The following is a 17469-nucleotide window of genomic DNA, read 5'->3' as shown; positions in this document are numbered from 1 at the left end:
AACCATATCTCCTTTTGTGGTTTCAACTATCATCTCTGCTAGACTGAATCCGAAACCTACACCTCTAGTTTTGTGTCTCAAAATTGCCTTTGACATATGTTGTTAGGTGCCCAGCTGTCTTCTCAAGCTCAGTCTGTTCAAAATTGAAGCTCTAATCTCTCCCCTCCTACTCTATCTCCGTTGCCATCTCTTCTGTCCTTCCTGCATCCTAGCACAACCTGTCTTTTCTCTCTCATCCCCTTCATATCTATGCTCTTGCTAAGTCCTGTTGCTTCCTTCCTTCTGGTCGTGTCTTGCCTTGATTATTGTAGTCTTCTAGTGCCTCATCTCCCAATCTTTTATTCCGCACCCCTCACCCCCCATCTTCAATTTCTCCAAAATGCATCTGCTTAGGATAGTCACTCAACTTTTAATGTCTAAATGGTGAAGGAGGGTTTATTTAATTCTGTTAGGTGTAAACCTCACACTAGATCATAGGGTAGTAAAAGCAAGCCTAGAAAGAAAACTTCTTTTTGAGTGTGAAGAGGGGCTGGGGAAGTGTGCCAGTTTTCCAATCCATGCTGGTCCTTTCCCAGTGTGATTCTGGTGTTCCCTTTGTTTTCCTTCTCTCTTTCCTCGTGCTCTTCCAACCTCTCCCAATGCACATACTATAGAGTCCCACAAATGAAACTGATAATCTGCCTACTCACAAGGCAAGTGCAGGGAAATCCATATTAACCCCTGGCACACTTGAGCTGTTACATGGTTGGTCTTGTACTGTATTTGGCCATGCCAGGGTTTTACAGCTTTTCCCCTTGCAGCTCTCTGGCTAGACAAAACCTATTGGGGTTTCTAAAAAGAACTTTTTGTGTATATTGGAGGATTTTCATGAGCTTAATGTGTCTTCAGGTGTTACTCTGGTTGTCTGTACTGAGCAACGATGAAAATTTCAATGCCCATTATAAAGAGCTATTTTATTGAAATCAAGGGAAAACTGGTGATTTGCTTTATGGAAACCCCAATTTTTATTATTTGAGCTTCTCCTAAGTGTTCGTTAAATCACCACTTTATCAAACATGTTTTTGCTTTCTTTAGGGCAATTCCCCATCCCCGAGGCCATGCACACTTGGCAGCCCTTGTGAGCCACGATTGTAAGCATTTACTGTCCTCTTTCAAAAAACACTGTTGGTTCATAGCATCTCCTAGCTACTAATTTGGGCATTAGTGTAGTATTGGACACATACTATTGCTGAGATATTTCTAGCTGAGTGATTTGCATTGTAAAAGAAATCGGAGAATAGGCTTCAGTATATTATATTGTAAAGTGACAAATCTTTTCATGCATTTGACATTCACAGACTATCTGTTTATGCTGATTGTGTAACAGTCATAATGTAAAACGATATGTAAAATAATATGTAAATAACAATAAAAAGCATGTTATAATAGTATAGCTTGGATTTCAGAAGTATTGTATAATAATCTGTATTTTTCAGAGAGCTTGTTCCCCTGCAATATTTAGACTATAAAAGGTTTAAAATTTCTGACCTCATAAAGCATTATTTCAGTGTTTAGGATTACTAGTCAGGCTGCTGAATGTATATTACTGCAGTGTGTGTGTGTGTGAGAGAGAGAGTAAATGTTACTGTGAAAATTTAGCTTTGCTTCCTGACTCTTTACTGTTTAAGCCTCCAATCCTGCAATGGCTTCCATGTGAATTTAATTTTACATGTGTGTATTCCCAATGCAATTAATCATGTGCATAAATCTTTTCAAGATTAGGAACTAAATTAATAAAATTATTCTTGCATTATATAGGTTTGTGCATTTAATTAATAAAACAATTTAATCTTTCCAACACTTTTGGTCAGCCTGAAATGTGAACTGTAAAGTAATTCCAGGTGTCTTTGGCTGCTTCTTGGCCCTTTAACTCTTGGGCTGTTGCAAATGCCTGTACATTTAGATCTACATTGTATTGCCTATAAAAATGGAGGGGAAGTGCCGAGTTAAAATTGAACATACATATTTTTAAATATTGATGCCAGTAAAGCAAGCTTTGCTTATAATAAATACACATTTGGATTTGTGAAAACATTTACAAAAGTGCAAATCCTGAAAACATTTTATATCCATCCTAATAGCATTAAATATTCCAATTGATGCTTTTCCTATTGTGCTGTGGGTGGGGGGGGTGTGAGAGAGAAATGTACAAAATTTTCATATTTCACCAAAATAAACCCCTTACATTTGGTGGTTCTTTTGTGTTGTCTTTTAGCATACAACTTCTCTCATAGAATAGATCACTTGTCTTTTGGAGAGCTCATTCCAGGAATTATTAATCCTTTGGACGGGACAGAAAAAATTGCATCAGATCGTAAGTGTTTCATGATGGAAAAATAATTTAGTATCTGAGATGCTGCTCTGTTAATTCTTAGCTTAAAAACTAACATTTTTCTTGAATTCTGCTACTAACAAATGGTACATTATGGTAAATAAGGAATGCATCATTTAGTTACTCTTTCTTTATCCTGCATCATTCATGGTGTAATCTTTTTTTAACGGTACTTTGCTACTTCTTTGTTGCTTCTGATGTTGATTTGTAGTTGCACATACAAATGTACTGTATTTAAATTATGGCTGAGCACTCACCTGTGTGGACAAATTCCAAAAAGATTTACAGCTGTATGTTACAACTTGGACTTGCAGAGCCAAGTGTCATCATGAAGGAGACTGTCTAGTGGTTAGACTGTAGGACTGAGATTCAGGATTCTTAGGTTCTGTTCCCATCTCTGTTACCGACTCACTGTGTGATCTTTGGCAAGTCATTTACATTTCCTCATTTATAAATTGAGGCTAATATCTACCTCACAGAGGGGCTGTGAGGTTTAATCACGGTTTAGCACGTTCATTGACAAAATATATTGAACTCTTTGGATGTGTTTTGTATTGTAATGTCACTGGTAAGATTACTTACCAGACTATTGAAAAGAAATGGAATTAATTATTTCTGTGACATGAATATTTTAATATGCTAAAAAACTGCAAAACCTTAGACCCACAGACCTTGATCAGACAGCAGAGCAAATGGTGTTACTTTGCTGATTTGAAATACCATTTCACTTGAAATGATCATTTCAGTTGTTTGGTGGTTTGTTCTGCTAGGATGTTGAATGAAGAGGGATTATATTATAAATACATGACAAAATGCTGATTGTCTATGTTAAGGAAAAGTTAGCACATGTGACTCCATTTTGGTTTGGGGCCCACCATTGTCTAACCTCTCAGGTATAATTCGTAACATCTACTATGAGTTCTCTAATGAACTGTCTCATCTAGGGAAACTTTCTGAAAATCCAAACAATTCAGTCCCACTAGTGTTAAGAACACTGGAAGAATTTACATAGACAGACTGTTGGCTTCAGCCACCGTTTTAAAACCACTGCCATAACCCCTACTTCTGTGTGCAGGGTTACATGAGATGGTGGTTAAAACAGCAGTGGCAGCCTGTGGCTTGTCTACAGTAGGGCCCTGGAAAGATTTATGCACATGCTAAACTTCACACACTGAACTGTCCTATTGACTTCAGTGGGACTAATCACAGTGTGTGAAGTCTGGCATGTGCAAAAATTTGTCCGAGGGCCTAACCCTCAAAATTAACACTGATAGAGCCAAACCAGTGTTGTCAACAGTGGGACTTTTTGAAATTGCCCCCAGGGTAGACAGAGCTTAATAGATAATATTCTTAATGGTCTTTTCAGAAAAATACTTGTTTAACAGCTGACTATCTCTCTCAAATGATTTTTACCCTATAATTAGTGTTAATTCAATAGTAAGATTTGTTTTGTTTTAGACAACCAGATGTTCCAATATTTTATCACAGTCGTGCCAACAAAACTCCATACGTATAAAATTTCAGCAGAAACTCACCAGTTTTCCGTGACAGAAAGGGTAAGTCCCAGTTAGAAACCAACCCAAAGAAAAGGTTTTGTTTTAGTGTGTTTGTACTTGTCAAAGGTAGATTGGTTTTTGCTTTTAAAAACTCTTCAGGCAGGTCAGTTTACTAAAATACTCCAGGATATGTTGGGATATTTGTCAGTGATGATATACTGAATGTAAAATATATGTATGTGGCAACACGTGTTCAGTTATTTGCATTAGCGTCTTGCATCCAAAAATCCTGGGTCCCAATGTTAGATTTAATGATTAGCAACTAGCCTTTCTTACTTCACTTGTGGCTAATAATGAAAACAGGTTCCCATAAATTATCCTAATAGGCTTGCATGATAAATACTTAATCCATCTCTATTCCTTTTATTCAACTCCTGTTGGATTGAGTAACCCGAGGGTACAGAACACTACTTTTCTTTGCCTCCCAGCTATTTTGATTTGCATTTGGTGAGGCACCTACTGTTAATCACCCAATCTCTTGATTGTCAAACTTCTGTTATCTTTAGATTTGGTGTTCATTATAAATTCCAAATCTGTAAAAAGGGAAACCCAGCTATTAGTTACTGCAGTCTACTCCTTGCCAAATTTTGTCATGTGAATGTTCAAAGACTGATGTAAATAAGAAAAAAGCATTCTAATATATTCTTGTTACACCTGTCTCATTATCATTTCCCTAGTCAGTGGTTGAGCTCAGGTTGATCTTGATATTTACAAGCTGAAGGAACAGCTCTTTGAAAAGCTCAACTATGAAAGGCAGGCAGGGGATACTGGGCTTAAAAAAAATTGTATAGTAATGATCATTCACTTAAATGTAACTTGTATGAAATTGATTATTCTACAATCTAGTGTTTCCTCACAGTCTTTATTTTGCATTGGGAGCACTATGCTATGCTTCATAGACAATTGTTTTTGCTGTATTATCAAAGTGGGAGAAAAAGGAGTGATTTTTTTTTTTAAATTCAGCAGTGGGACATTCAGGATATTGAAGAAAAGGTGGGGAGGTTATTCTGTAAAGAATTGAACTCAAAACAGGAACAAAAATTAATCAGTGATCTGGATCTTGCAAGATACATTTCAGTCTCCTCACTCCTCCTCCTCATCTAGCATTTTGCCATTCCTCTGCAGGACAGTGTCACTGCTCCTTCCAAGGCACTGCCATCTGGAACAGTTTTTCTAAATCTCTCCACCTCATTGACTCTCCATCTCACTTTACATCACAGCTTTTCTCCCTGTACCTCCTTTCTCTCTTTCTGCTTGGAAAAATTATTTATTTTATTAGTAGTAGTGATTTATTTAACTCTGTAAATCTTTTGGGGATTCAGTTGGTCTGAAAGATGCTACAGAATCATAAGCTCCTAGGAGGAAGTTTTTATGAATAACTGAGGTTGTGGGTGGGATTACAGTGATGTGCCTCGCCAGGCAAGCCTGCCTGTTAATAGTATAGTTCTTCTTTTAAACTAATAAATGGTCTGAGGAAGGCTATTAGAGAGAGAACAGTTTTCCAGAGAAAAATTGTCTAGTGTGTAAGTGGTGGTGTTGTAGCAGACTACAGAATGTGTCCAGAGATTGAAAAACCCAGGATCCACATTGTGCCAACTCCTCATGGTTAAAACCTGACCCCTGTAGGGCCTAATAACGTCCGTAGGAGATACAGTGGGGAACACAGCTTGTCCTTGTCTATGGTGACTACAAAGCCATGGTTAAAGTAATGTTAATTAATGCTGCTGTTTGAAAAATTGTTTGAATATGTTAAAATGTATTACTGTAGAGAAGGCCTGAGCGATAACCAATACCTATACCACATAGCTCCACTTTTCTACATATAGTAGGGCAGATCCTCAGCTGCTGTAAAGTGTTGTAGCTTTGTTGAAATCAATATAGCTATGTCAGTTTATACTAGCTCAGGATCTGGTGTTGATAGGAATAGAAATAGAAAGTAGAAATATTAGACCAAAATGCCCCCAAAAAAGATGGTTTTTCTCTTTAATGTAGCTTTAGAATAACGCTCAGGCTGTCTATAGCAATCAGAAAAGAATCAACTCTTGTTAGTGCATCCTTGGCTCTACATACTGACCTTAACGGCCTCCATCCAGCTTTTTTTTTTTTTTTAAATGTGTAATAAAGTCTGTTGGTATCTGTCCTTATTGCTTAATACAGCCTGTTGGTCTTAAAATTCTGAAAGTACGTATGGGTTTCTTCTGTGATATGGGTTTGTAATTATTGCAATTAATAAAAGCGCTTTGTATGTAGCTGATAAATTTGATATATGACGCTCACATCCTCTTACTTTGGTAACTAAAAGCAGCTGTATATCATAAATATAACCTGGTTATACATGTCAGCTGAATTTACTGGAGAAAGATGAGATGTCTGAAGTTTTCAATCAGTTGCCTCTGATTTTGAGTTTCCAGTATACTGGATGCTCTTTAGTAAAAGGAAAGAGTGTATTGAATTCTCAGACAGGATGAAACTGCTCCATGATACATTGCCTTTCTGTTTAGTTTTGCGCTTTTCTTATGTAGCTTACTTCTTTAGTCTATTCATTGCTGAATATATCTTCAGTGAATTAGTTCTTTGCTACCCTGTGCATTTACTCAGCAGCTCCCAGGTTATTTTATCAACAGCTGTCACTAGCATGCAAATAGCTGCAAATTTTTCAGGATGACTTCAGATAGATGTGACTTCTTTTCTCTTGAAAACCATTCAAAAGAACTTGAATTTCTAGGTTTTAAACTGCTTTGTACTTGACCATCTTAATGATCAAGGAGAGGCAGGAAAGTGAGGATAGTAAGAAGTGTGTTAATTTTGAAGAAAATTCTGAATTTGGGGAGTATTATGACAGTAAGAAATCATATACAAGAAGCTTAGAGAGATGAGAATCAACTTGGGAAGTACAGGCTAATACATCTGGGAGAAAGAAACTGAAACAGAGATTTTCAGACTTGGAAAGTGATGATACCAAAAGAAACCTCTGGGAGACAGTGGGCAGCAAAGGAGATGTGACCTTGCAGCACAGTATGGCAACAGAAAAGCAAATGTCTTTGGGCTACATGTGAGAGGTATCATGTAAATGGCCTTGATGAGATTGTCAGGAGTAGTGTGCTCTGTTCTGGACCCCTCGGTATAAAAGAGTTTTTCACAAATTGGAGGAAGTTATAAAAGTGATTAAGGACACCGATTTGTCTGGTGGTTAGAGCAAGGGGCTGGGAATCAGGAGTTTTGAGTCCTTTTCCATGAGTTCTGACCTACCTGGATGTTTGATTTTTGAGTCCAATTACTTAGTGTGGATTTTCTAAAATGGTCTCTAATTTTGGATTCCTGTCTTTAGACCCATTGGGTTAAAATTTTCAAACATATGAGCCTGATTTTCAGAAGTATTGAGCACCCATGCTCCGAGTGAAGACAATACAATCCGTGGATGCTCAGCAACTCTGAAAATTTGGCACTAGATTTTGAAGGGTCAGCACCCAAATTCATATGTAGGGATCTAATAAATAAACCTACAGCTCCTCATGACTTCACTTGAGGTTGTGGCTACTCAGAAACTCTGAAAATGAGGCCCACATGTCTCAGATGAGGCACCTAGAGGCTGGTTCTTAAGATCTGGACTATAACCTTTCTCAGCCACCTCAGTTCACCACTCTGTAAAGTTGGTACAACGCCTACATGTAGTGAAGTTTAAAGTGCACCTGGATGCTTCATACTTAAGGGAAGAAAACACTTATAGGCTAGAATGTTTCTTTATGACCCAACCCTGTATTAGGGGCAGTGCAAGGCTGCAGCATCCTGGGACATGTGTGGAAGGCTGCACTTCTTCCTGGTGTACAAGGCCATGACCATTATATCTTTCCCTTCCTTTTTGAGGCAATTACAGGGGCGCAGAGAGGAGGCAGTCCCTGGCCCTTACAGGTGTCTGCTGCCCTTATACTCCCAATCTGTACCCCATATACCTGCATAAAGGACAGGGATGATCTGGTTTTAAGCTTGGTCCTTAAAGAAATGAATTAAGTAAACCCGTATCCTGAGAGGAGTGTGTAAATTGCTCAGTTGTAGAATTAAAGGAGGGCAAGTACTAGTCACTGGTATTGAACAAGGTTATGCAATGCAAAGGGCAAGTAAACAGGAAAGTGAATAGTGACTTGCTAGCATGAAGGTCTACAGTATAAAATAGTATCTCATCCCTACTTTGATCAAAATCTAGTTACTATGTGTCACCTTGTTGCTCTGTTGTCTCATGTTGATTACTGACTGTCCTAACAAGTTGCTCTTCGTCAGCCCTGTCCATTAGATATTGCTGTGCATGTGACTGATGTGAGACTACTAACTTTTGTATGTTTCTCTCTTTGCCCTCAGGAAAGAGTGATTAACCATGCAGCTGGCAGCCATGGGGTATCAGGGATATTCATGAAATATGACATCAGTTCACTTATGGTGACAGTAACAGAAGAACACATGCCCTTTTGGCAGTTCTTAGTAAGACTCTGTGGTATTATTGGTGGAATTTTCTCAACTACAGGTAACCATCAATGCATTCCTTCTTGTGACCTACCAGGTAGATAGAATTATGCAACTAAAGGCCATAAATCCAGCGTCCACCCTCGTTACGCTACTCGTTTTGTGAGTTCATGCAATAAGCTATTAGGTATCTATTCACAACTAGTGAGTGGGTTATTGGTTTGTGCATGAAATGCTACGAATTTCTAATACTGTGTATAGAACATCCCCAGTACACTATGGTGGACTTGCCATTTCTTTTCTTTTCTAATTAAAACCATAGTTTGTTCATTACTGGAAGTTCGTGGATATACACTACAAACTGGTGTGACCTCTAATATTCTGTCTGACTCTATACTGTAGTTGGGGCCTAATTCTGCTAACCTTGTCCAAAACTTACTGAGGTAAAACTCCCATTAAAGTCATCATGAGGTTTTTTCCTTGGTAAGTCTTGAATGGACCATAGGATTTGGCCCCTGAGAGAAACAGCTAGCTTTACCTGAAGAGGCATCTCAATTCACTGATTACCCAGAGCCAAAATGAATCATAAAAAGAATCAGGTTCCTCTGTGCCTAAGAATTATTAATACCGTTGCTTTTAACTTGACAAAAGTATCTTCCTATTCTGTACTAAAACTGCTGAAACAGAGACGATTTTAACCTGTGAACATTAGCTGTCTTGTTGAGTGGATGCTTTTTGCCTCACAAAACAGATTTGTCTACGCTGACAGCATTTAATGATGAATTAGCATAACCCGGGCAAAAGCCATTGTATTCTTCTAATTTTATCCATTATCAAAACACTTCAGAGCACTTCATTTGTCTAGAGGAAGGGTCGTACAATGTACTCCGTGTTCCAATGAGAAAATGAATCGTTCACTGAAGTATAGGTTCCTCTAATTTTGAAATTAAAGAAATTAAAAAAAACCATAATCATCAGCCAAATTACATAGGTAATTAATAATGGCTTCGGTGGTCTCTGATCCCCTTTAGTCTTTGAGCTTGTAACCATGCTTGATACCTAGCAGTTGTTTGGTTTTCCCCATCTGCACAATGGCCATTGGCACATCCTTCCTGTTACCTGAAACCACTTTTTTCCCTCCTCTGTGACCTTGTTCCCAGGCAGGCAGTTACTTTTTCCCTGCCTTGCTCGAGTGACGTTTCTGGATTTATCAACAAGCATCTGGCCCAACAAACGGTCTCTGAAACCAATTCCATTTACCTCATGTGAAAGAATAGTTTATTGGCACTTCTAAAGAAATAGAGGGAAAAGCTTAGCATAAAATGTGCCTAGAACAATGCTACAGAAAGCCTCACTAGACTGGCATTGCTGTTTGGTTCTGGATTGCTTCCTGTGGCAAAAAATTCCTTTTAACTCTTATTACCACTACTAATGGTACAAGGTTTACAGGTACCAAAAGAACCCATGTTATTTCATTGAATAACTTCATTAGCTCTGTAAGCCCTTCAGAGATCACAGCTCTGACTCAAAGGATCAGAGTTGTGCCCCTTGCACTAGTGGTGGCTGGTTTGGAGTCAGATTTGGGATTTTTGGTTATTCAGAGCATATCTCCAATTCATTTGAGGGGCAGCACGTGTGTAGCACATGACCAATGACACGGACATGACCTTTGTGAAATTCATATAGGCTTCTGTCCATTGTAAAAACAGCTTTCAGCTTCTTGTGGGAAGCTGAGTTTTCCTGTCAAGTTTTTTTCAAGTGGGTGGTGTAATAAACTGGTCAGTCTGAATCACAGCTTTTGGTTTTTGTTTCCCCCAAGCCAATGAATAAATAGTAATGCGAATCTCCTTGTTGATTAACTTAATTCCCTGATGCTTTTCTGACACAAAATTTGTTTTATGGAGGGGTCACATTTGCATGGAAAAAAATGAGTGGTTTCCATTTCAAAATAGAAATCTTTGTTAAGAAAATGAAAAATATTTTAAATTTTTTTTTTTTTCAGTGCATGCATTGTGGTCAATTGTACTAAAACGGAGTTTAAGTTTAAACTTGATGTGGTGCTGTTATTGCAGAAGCCTCTTTTTACACAGTCCTCATTTTATTCCTTTTAAAAAATCAAACCCTGTTTGATATTACAGGCATTTTACATGGCATTGGAAGATTCCTAGTGGAAATTATCTGCTGTCGTTTCAAACTGGGCTTACACAAACCTACACCTGTAAGAATATTTTCTTTTCTTATAATAGGAATTAAGGAAATAGAACAACTATATACTAGCAAAGTAAAAGATTTTAAAAGATAGCTAGCTGTAATGAAAGAATACAATTGTATGACCTAATCCTGTTCCAATTGAAATCCATGGTAAAACTTCGCTTGATTTCATTAGGAGCATGTTCAGAAGTTTTTAAAAATTGTTTGAACAGCATGGGTCCTTAGCCAGATTTGTAATAAGAGGACAGTGATGTTCCCTGGAAAATCTACTACATAAGTGGGGAAAAAACCACACACTTCTATGGATTTAAGGATCCAGAAAAGCAGAGAATGGAGGACATGCGTATTTAAAAAAAGCAAAATGCAACAGATGAAGTTCTTGAACAAGATATTAATAATGTTTTCGTTTTGTTAGGTCCTACTTCCGGATGGCCATATAAACAACCACTTACCTCTAATTACAGACAACAGTATGCATTAGCATCTCCTTGGGAAACTTTTTTTTCTTTCTTTCTGCCTGATACAGAAGACAATTTTTATAATAAAGAAAACATTGTGCAATATGTTGAGACAGTGCTGATGGGAAGCAAAAATCAAGCCTTTTCAAAAAACAGTCTGTGTAATTTGTCTCTTTTAAGTGCACATGGAATCGAAGGAGGCCAGGAAGCCCTGTGAAGCCAACCTCTTCTTGAGCTAGCAGAAGCATTACTGAAGAGAGACAATATTTGCAATGAAACTGAGTGTCTTTGCAAAAACTGCCATCAGCGCTGAAGTGTCAGTGTAGTGATCTGGATTCCAGGCCTGCGAAGTCAGGCAAACACCTACGAAAGCTAACACACATGCAGAATGCAGAGAGATCCCCATGCAGTGTTGAGCTTGCAGTGCAGCAAGCAAGGGTGGCTGTGATAATTGTAGTTTAAGAAGCCAGGATTTGCTGCTAGGTTTTCAGAAATGAGACATGAGTTTTTTTTATTTTTATTTTTTAAATGAGTAGGTAGAGGAGGCTTGGATACTATGCTTATGGAGGTGGGGGGAACTATTGAAAACCCTGAAATAGAAGCTGGCTCAGGGACTAAGACCGAGCCACAGCACTTTCAGCAGTCACTGCCATTCTCCAGTAGCACTATTACCTATCTACAAGAGGAAAAAGTGCTGCAGAGCAGGGAATATGGCATTTCTCTGTGTCTCTTCTTACAGCCGCTTTTTGCCAACAATCCGATTCTCTCCGAGTTTGAGCCAAGGAATCAGGAATAGGAAGTCACTGTTGAAAAGGTGTTTGACCGGACTCATATCTGTTTTCCTATCCCAGGGCTAAACACAGTCTCCAGAAAGTAGGAAACCACCTCTCTGCTATGGCTTAGAAAAGAAATGAATGTCTTGTGATTAGGTGGGCCACAACACTGCTTTTCAAGAATAGACATGTCCTCTACCTGCTGCTGGAACATAAGCTTTGGCAAATAAAAAACAGGAGAGTAAGAGGAGGGAGAAGAGATTGAAGGACAAATGGCTAAGAACAGCAAAGCAATTTATTACTAAATACTGCAGAAGCAAGTAAACTGTCAGCCAGTGAGTCTGCTGGACCACCCCGGGTATAGTAAAGACAATCACCAAGGAACAGGTGATGGCAGAGAATTTGAATAAATTTCTCTGCAGTATAAGTGATGAGGAAGAGTTTAAATTTACACGTCATGAAAGTTTCGGGGGGGGGGAGGAGGGATGGTGGTTGTTGTTTTTTAAGTAAATGGAGCATCCTGAGCTTTATGCTGGAATACATTAGTGGAGTTGGTGGCGTTAAGAAACTAAAGAACTAAGTACTGTAGCTGAACTACTGACCAAAACATGTCATTAAGAAACCCAACTATTCCACCAGAGAGTACACAGTGTATAGGCTGATTTGCATCACCCTGATTTTTGTAGAGGTAATGCCTCTCTAAATTGTGAGAATTATGCAGAAGAGCATTAAATAAAAAGTGGGAAGGGAAGAACCTGTCCATAATTTGTTTGGATGATTGAAAAAGTCCCAAGTTTAAGGAAACTAGGTCATCTGAGGACAGAGGTAAAGTTTTTTCATAGATTTAAACTGACTGAGATGGGAAACAAAGGTCTTGGCTACCTTCAGCACGGAAACCATACATAGTGACTGCATTAAGGGGCATGGTGCTTCACGTGTCCTTGCAACCTTGTAGTGTATCCACACAGTTTTGCCGTTCTTGATGGAACCAGTCTAGTGCATTCACATGGGTCTTGTATTGCAACTGTGGTACTAGTGCATTCCATCATATAGTGCCCAGCACCTTTGCTAAGAGCAGGGGCTTTTGGGGTAACTTCCAGATATGAGGCACTGCATTGTGAGATGGAGTTAGAGGCAGTTGTACCATTGTAGCTGCCATGCTTGTTGCTACATGTCCATACTGGGGTGAAGCCATTATAGTCTGCGCCAGCTCATCTGGATCTGAGCTGAAGGCTTTGTTCCCAGTGTTACAGCTAACTAGCATTGCAACCACACCTTGGACAGCTATTCTGTGTGGATGCGAGAAGGCACACAAGGGTTGCAAGCATAAGCCATCTTATTACAATGGTTTCTTGTAATGCTTCATTGCTTTGTGTAGCTGGGCAAAAGAGTAGGGTTAAGTGTAAGTGTGTGGCTTCCCAGTGAACAATATGAATGCTAGCATTGTTCAGTATTATTCTGGAAGGTAGGTGAGACAGGAAACTAGTGAAGTTGCATCTTAAATGTAACTTCTCTTGAATTAGCCAAGTTTAGGGAAGATTGTGACCAAAGAAACATATAAAATGCGTATTTGGGCAGTGTGATGGTTGGTGACAGTCACTATAAACAAGTGTAAGGAAACATCGATAGGAGGGAATATTTAAACCATTCAGAGAGTCCTTCATTATGAATTTGTTACTTCTTTGTAAGTTCTTCAGCTCCAACTTCCTTCAAGCCAGCGTCTTCAGCTGCTGCCACTCTAGCAGATTATTCTCCCTCCTGCTTCTGCTTGCACTGGTTCTGATGACCAACGTTTTTGTTTGTCTCTGCTGAATGCTCTCCAGATTGTCCACATTGTTCATAGTGTAGTGCCCAAATACTGGAAACGGTACTGCAGTTGACGCCTCACCAGTGCCAAGTACAGCAGGACAATTACCTCTTGTATCTTACATATTATACGCCTGTTAATACACCCCAGAACATAAGCCTTTTCTGCAGTTGCATCACATTGTTGACTCATACTCAGTTTGACACCCACTATAACCCCCAGATCCTATTCAACTGCCTGCTGAGTTATTTCTCACTTTGCATTTGTGCATTTGATTTTTCCTTCCTAAGTGTAGAACTTTGCACTTGTCTTTATTTAAATTCATTTTATTCATTTCAGACCAATTCTCCAGTTAGTTGTAATGCCATGTAAAACATTCAAGTATCATCGTGTCCAAATTAAACCCACCTCCCAAGTGCTAGAAACCTCCGACAAACACTGGACATATACTCCAAATATCTGAAAGCCCTCAGAATGGCTGGTTTTCAGGTGCCCACCACCTAGAAACTGCATTGTGTTCTAAGAGGTCAGAAGACAGAATAGTTGAGAAACTGTTATAACAGCATTCTAGAAATTGTGTGTGTGTTGTTCAAAAGTATGTTAACTCTTGCAGACCATAGAAGAAATAAAGGGCAGTAAAAACGACATTAAGTGGGCAAAGCTTGCATCAGAAGAATGATGAGGGTGGAGAAAAATTAGCAGCCACATTTTCCAAAGTAGCCAAATTGAAAGCTCAAAGGGACAACTTGGGTTTGACTTTTCAGCAGTGCTAAGCACCTGCAAATCCCCTGACTTAACTAGTTAGGCTATGTCTGCTCTACAGCTTATGTCGGTATAATTTATGTTGCTTAGGGGAGTGAATAAACCACCCCTCTGAGCAATGTAAGTGCTGGTGTGGACTGTGCTCTGTCCGTGGGAGTTTCTCCCCTCGACCTTGCTGCTACTGCTGCTCGCGGGAGCTAGAGTCGTTAAGCCAATGGGAGAGCACTCTCCTGTCACCTTAGAGCACCTACATTGTAGCTTGCAGCTGCACCACTGTAAGCTCTCTAGTGTCACTGGAGCCTCAGTGCTGAACAGCCACAGCTCCAACAGAAACTGGACACGAGGTTGAGTTTCCAGAAAGAAAGGCACCCCAAACCAAAACTTCCTGAAAATGCTGGTTAGGGCTATTAAATGTGGGAAGGCAAAGAGTAAGATGCAATAATGTAGATCTATATTTACTTGTATACTATTATATTTATAGCTGTATATAAGTACAATGAAGACCGTTGGGAGACTGTTCATATCGTGTATCATAATACAAGAACTAAAGGGCACTTAAAGGCAAGACATTTTAACTGGATTAATGGAAGATCGTTATGTAAGGTATACTTAAGTTGAACTCTTTTCAAGGCACTAGGAAGAATAAAAAAGAGGGACACATGAATACAATCTGCAGTTATGTTAGCTGCAATAATTTTTGGGTGGGGGAAACTAATCATGAGCTGGGTAAGGAACAAATTTCTATTTCTTTCCCCTCCATGCCCTCGAACAAACTGTGATATAATATAACGTATGTTTCTGACTGTTAAGTTATTAGATCCCCTTCCTCATCTGCCATAGGTAGCTGCCAAAGGCAGGATGAGAGTCTAGATGGAAAAATGATCTGACCAGGTATGACATCTACCATATTTCTTAAAGAAAATACAGATGATGTGTCTGTGGGAGAAATGTCAGAATTAGGATGACCATACCCACGATCAAAGACAGGCGTGAGTCTCGACATTCAGGCCCCGAGCATCCTCCCAATATTTTAGTGCTTGTTTCCTTTTAAGGTTGTTGGGATGCTCGAGCTTTGCTTTTAGATGTGTTGTGCTTCTTTTTTGACTTTCATTAAGATTACTTTATAACTTATTTGCACTTGCAGCCTCCTTGCCTTGAAAAGCTTAATCTGTCCCACCTCTTGGCTTCTAGTGCCATACCACATAAGCAATACCATGTACCAGCTACCCTTTCTGAGCCCCTCCTGGCTGTGGCTTTTTTCACTTCCTTATTGTTCAGCCTGGTGACTGGTTGCCCTTGTTGCAGCTAAATCGATACTGAGTCTCACTACTGCTACTACTTTGCTTTCTTCCTTTGCCTCTGTGGCTTCAAATACAGGGTTGGACTCAGAGGAGGCAAAGTGAAGGGAATAAGTTGGGTGCATGGATAAGAGAGAGAGAAATTCTGCTTAAGACTCTTTTCTAGAGGAAACATTAGAGGGGCATTTACTGCAGTAGATTTAAGAAAATCATCATCTTGTGTAGAGGGCACTGGTGTGAAAATCATCCAAGCGAAACTGCCTAATTTGTGAGTTTAGATGAGGGTACTTGGGTAGCCCTTTGTGATGTTCGCGCTCGCTCTCCGAGTATGTATGTGTATATATGTGTAATGGTGTGTGAAGCCTATCCAGGTGGAACTGCTTCTGCAGATGTGCTCAGTCACAACTGTGAGGCACTTCAGTCTCAAAAGGTAATGTTCTCTCTTTGCTGTATCCCAGTGCAGGATTCTCTTTGGATTTTCAGGCACTACCTTGACCATCTGACTCAAAACCACCAACACATCTCTACCTGGCTGTTAATTGTCTTTCTATCTGTTACAGCTGTTTCTGTGGTATAAACTCAGCTGTGATCCTCTCTGTATACTACACCAGCTCTGGAGGGGTAATAGTTGCACTGGAGGACAGGACCAAACTCTCAAGTGTCCTGAAGCGGGGCTGAAAGCAAAGAGGAAAGCTTTGGGACTTACAACATATAAGGCTTTACGTTTCTGTGTTTTGTTTTTTTTTAAGAGGAAAGAGTCAGTGCAAGTACAAAGCAAGGGGATGTAAAATTGAGCTGTCACAACCATGGCATTTAAGTTCCTTCTTAATAATTTTTTAATGCAACCAAGCACTGTAGTTGTTTCTTAGAACAGTGGTTCTCAAATTTTTGTACTGGTGACCCCTTTCACATAGCAAGCCTCTGAGTGTGGCACCCCCCCCAATAAATTAAAAACACTTTTTAATATATTTAACACCATTGTAAATGTTGGAGGCAAAGCGGGGTTTGGGGTGGAGGCTGACAGCTTGCAACCCCCCATGTAATAACCTTGCAACCCCCTGAGGGGTCCCGACCCTCAGTTTGAGAACCCCTGTCTTAAAAGATGTGAGATCAAAATCATTTGATTGGGAGGGAAAGTGTCCAGGGAAAGGTTTGTCTCTGCCTTAAAGTACTCCACAGTGTGAAAATATTTGAGAACAACTGTACTATGTGCACCTAGTCTTGCCTTGGTAGTTTATTCCATATGTTAATTTTTTATGTAATGACCTTTCCATCAAAATTCATTTAGTGCTGGCTCCTGTATTGGGGCCCTGGGAGTAGTTTGGTATTTTGACAAAACATCCTTGCACATCTGTATTCTACACCCCCCACCCACCCTTAAAAACACTTTGTGCATTTTGAAGGAACTCCACTTGCCCCACAAGAAGTCTAGCATTATGGCACTTGGCCTTTAGCTTCAGCAGGGGTCAGTGGGGCTCCTGAGTTAGTCAATGATGCCATTTTGTTCAGCAGGACTGGTTAGTTGCTCCTTCTCTTTTCAACCCTGTGGATCAGTGCTCTGTGTGCATAGAATTCCCAGCTCCTGTTGGCCAAGGCGGCAGATTATTCTCTTTCAGTGAGGTCTTTTCTCACTCCTGTCAGGTGGTGTGTCTAATCTTAAATTCTTTGAGATGACTACAGTGAGTGGTCTTTGCTGTTTGAATACAAGAATCTGCTCTGTGGACAGCAATGGCTGGCAACGGAAGAATTGTTTTCTTAACCAAGGAGGGAGCTAACCC

At 39.6% G+C, this 17469-nt stretch overlaps 1 protein-coding gene across 2 annotated transcripts in view; it reads left to right on the top strand.

Moving 5' to 3' along the window:
• The window catches only part of ERGIC2 (ERGIC and golgi 2), a 43829-nt gene extending 27456 nt beyond the window's left edge, over positions 1 to 16373 (top strand). For both annotated transcript variants that reach the window (XM_084645926.1, XM_084645925.1), the window contains exons 11-16: positions 1075 to 1130; positions 2255 to 2353; positions 3830 to 3927; positions 8281 to 8443; positions 10521 to 10600; positions 11009 to 16373. In XM_084645926.1, the coding sequence (XP_084502052.1) occupies positions 1075 to 1130; positions 2255 to 2353; positions 3830 to 3927; positions 8281 to 8443; positions 10521 to 10600; positions 11009 to 11074 (562 nt within the window). In that variant the 3' untranslated portion in view covers positions 11075 to 16373. The remainder of the gene's footprint in view (positions 1 to 1074; positions 1131 to 2254; positions 2354 to 3829; positions 3928 to 8280; positions 8444 to 10520; positions 10601 to 11008) is intronic.
• The last annotated feature ends 1096 nt before the right edge of the window (positions 16374 to 17469 follow it).

The sequence above is a fragment of the Lepidochelys olivacea genome (assembly GCF_965140295.1).
Source record: "Lepidochelys olivacea isolate rLepOli2 genome assembly, chromosome: 1".
Taxonomy (NCBI): domain Eukaryota; kingdom Metazoa; phylum Chordata; order Testudines; family Cheloniidae; genus Lepidochelys; species Lepidochelys olivacea.
The sequence above is the reverse complement of the archived record's forward strand: the minus strand, read 5'-3'. Positions and strand labels throughout refer to the sequence as shown.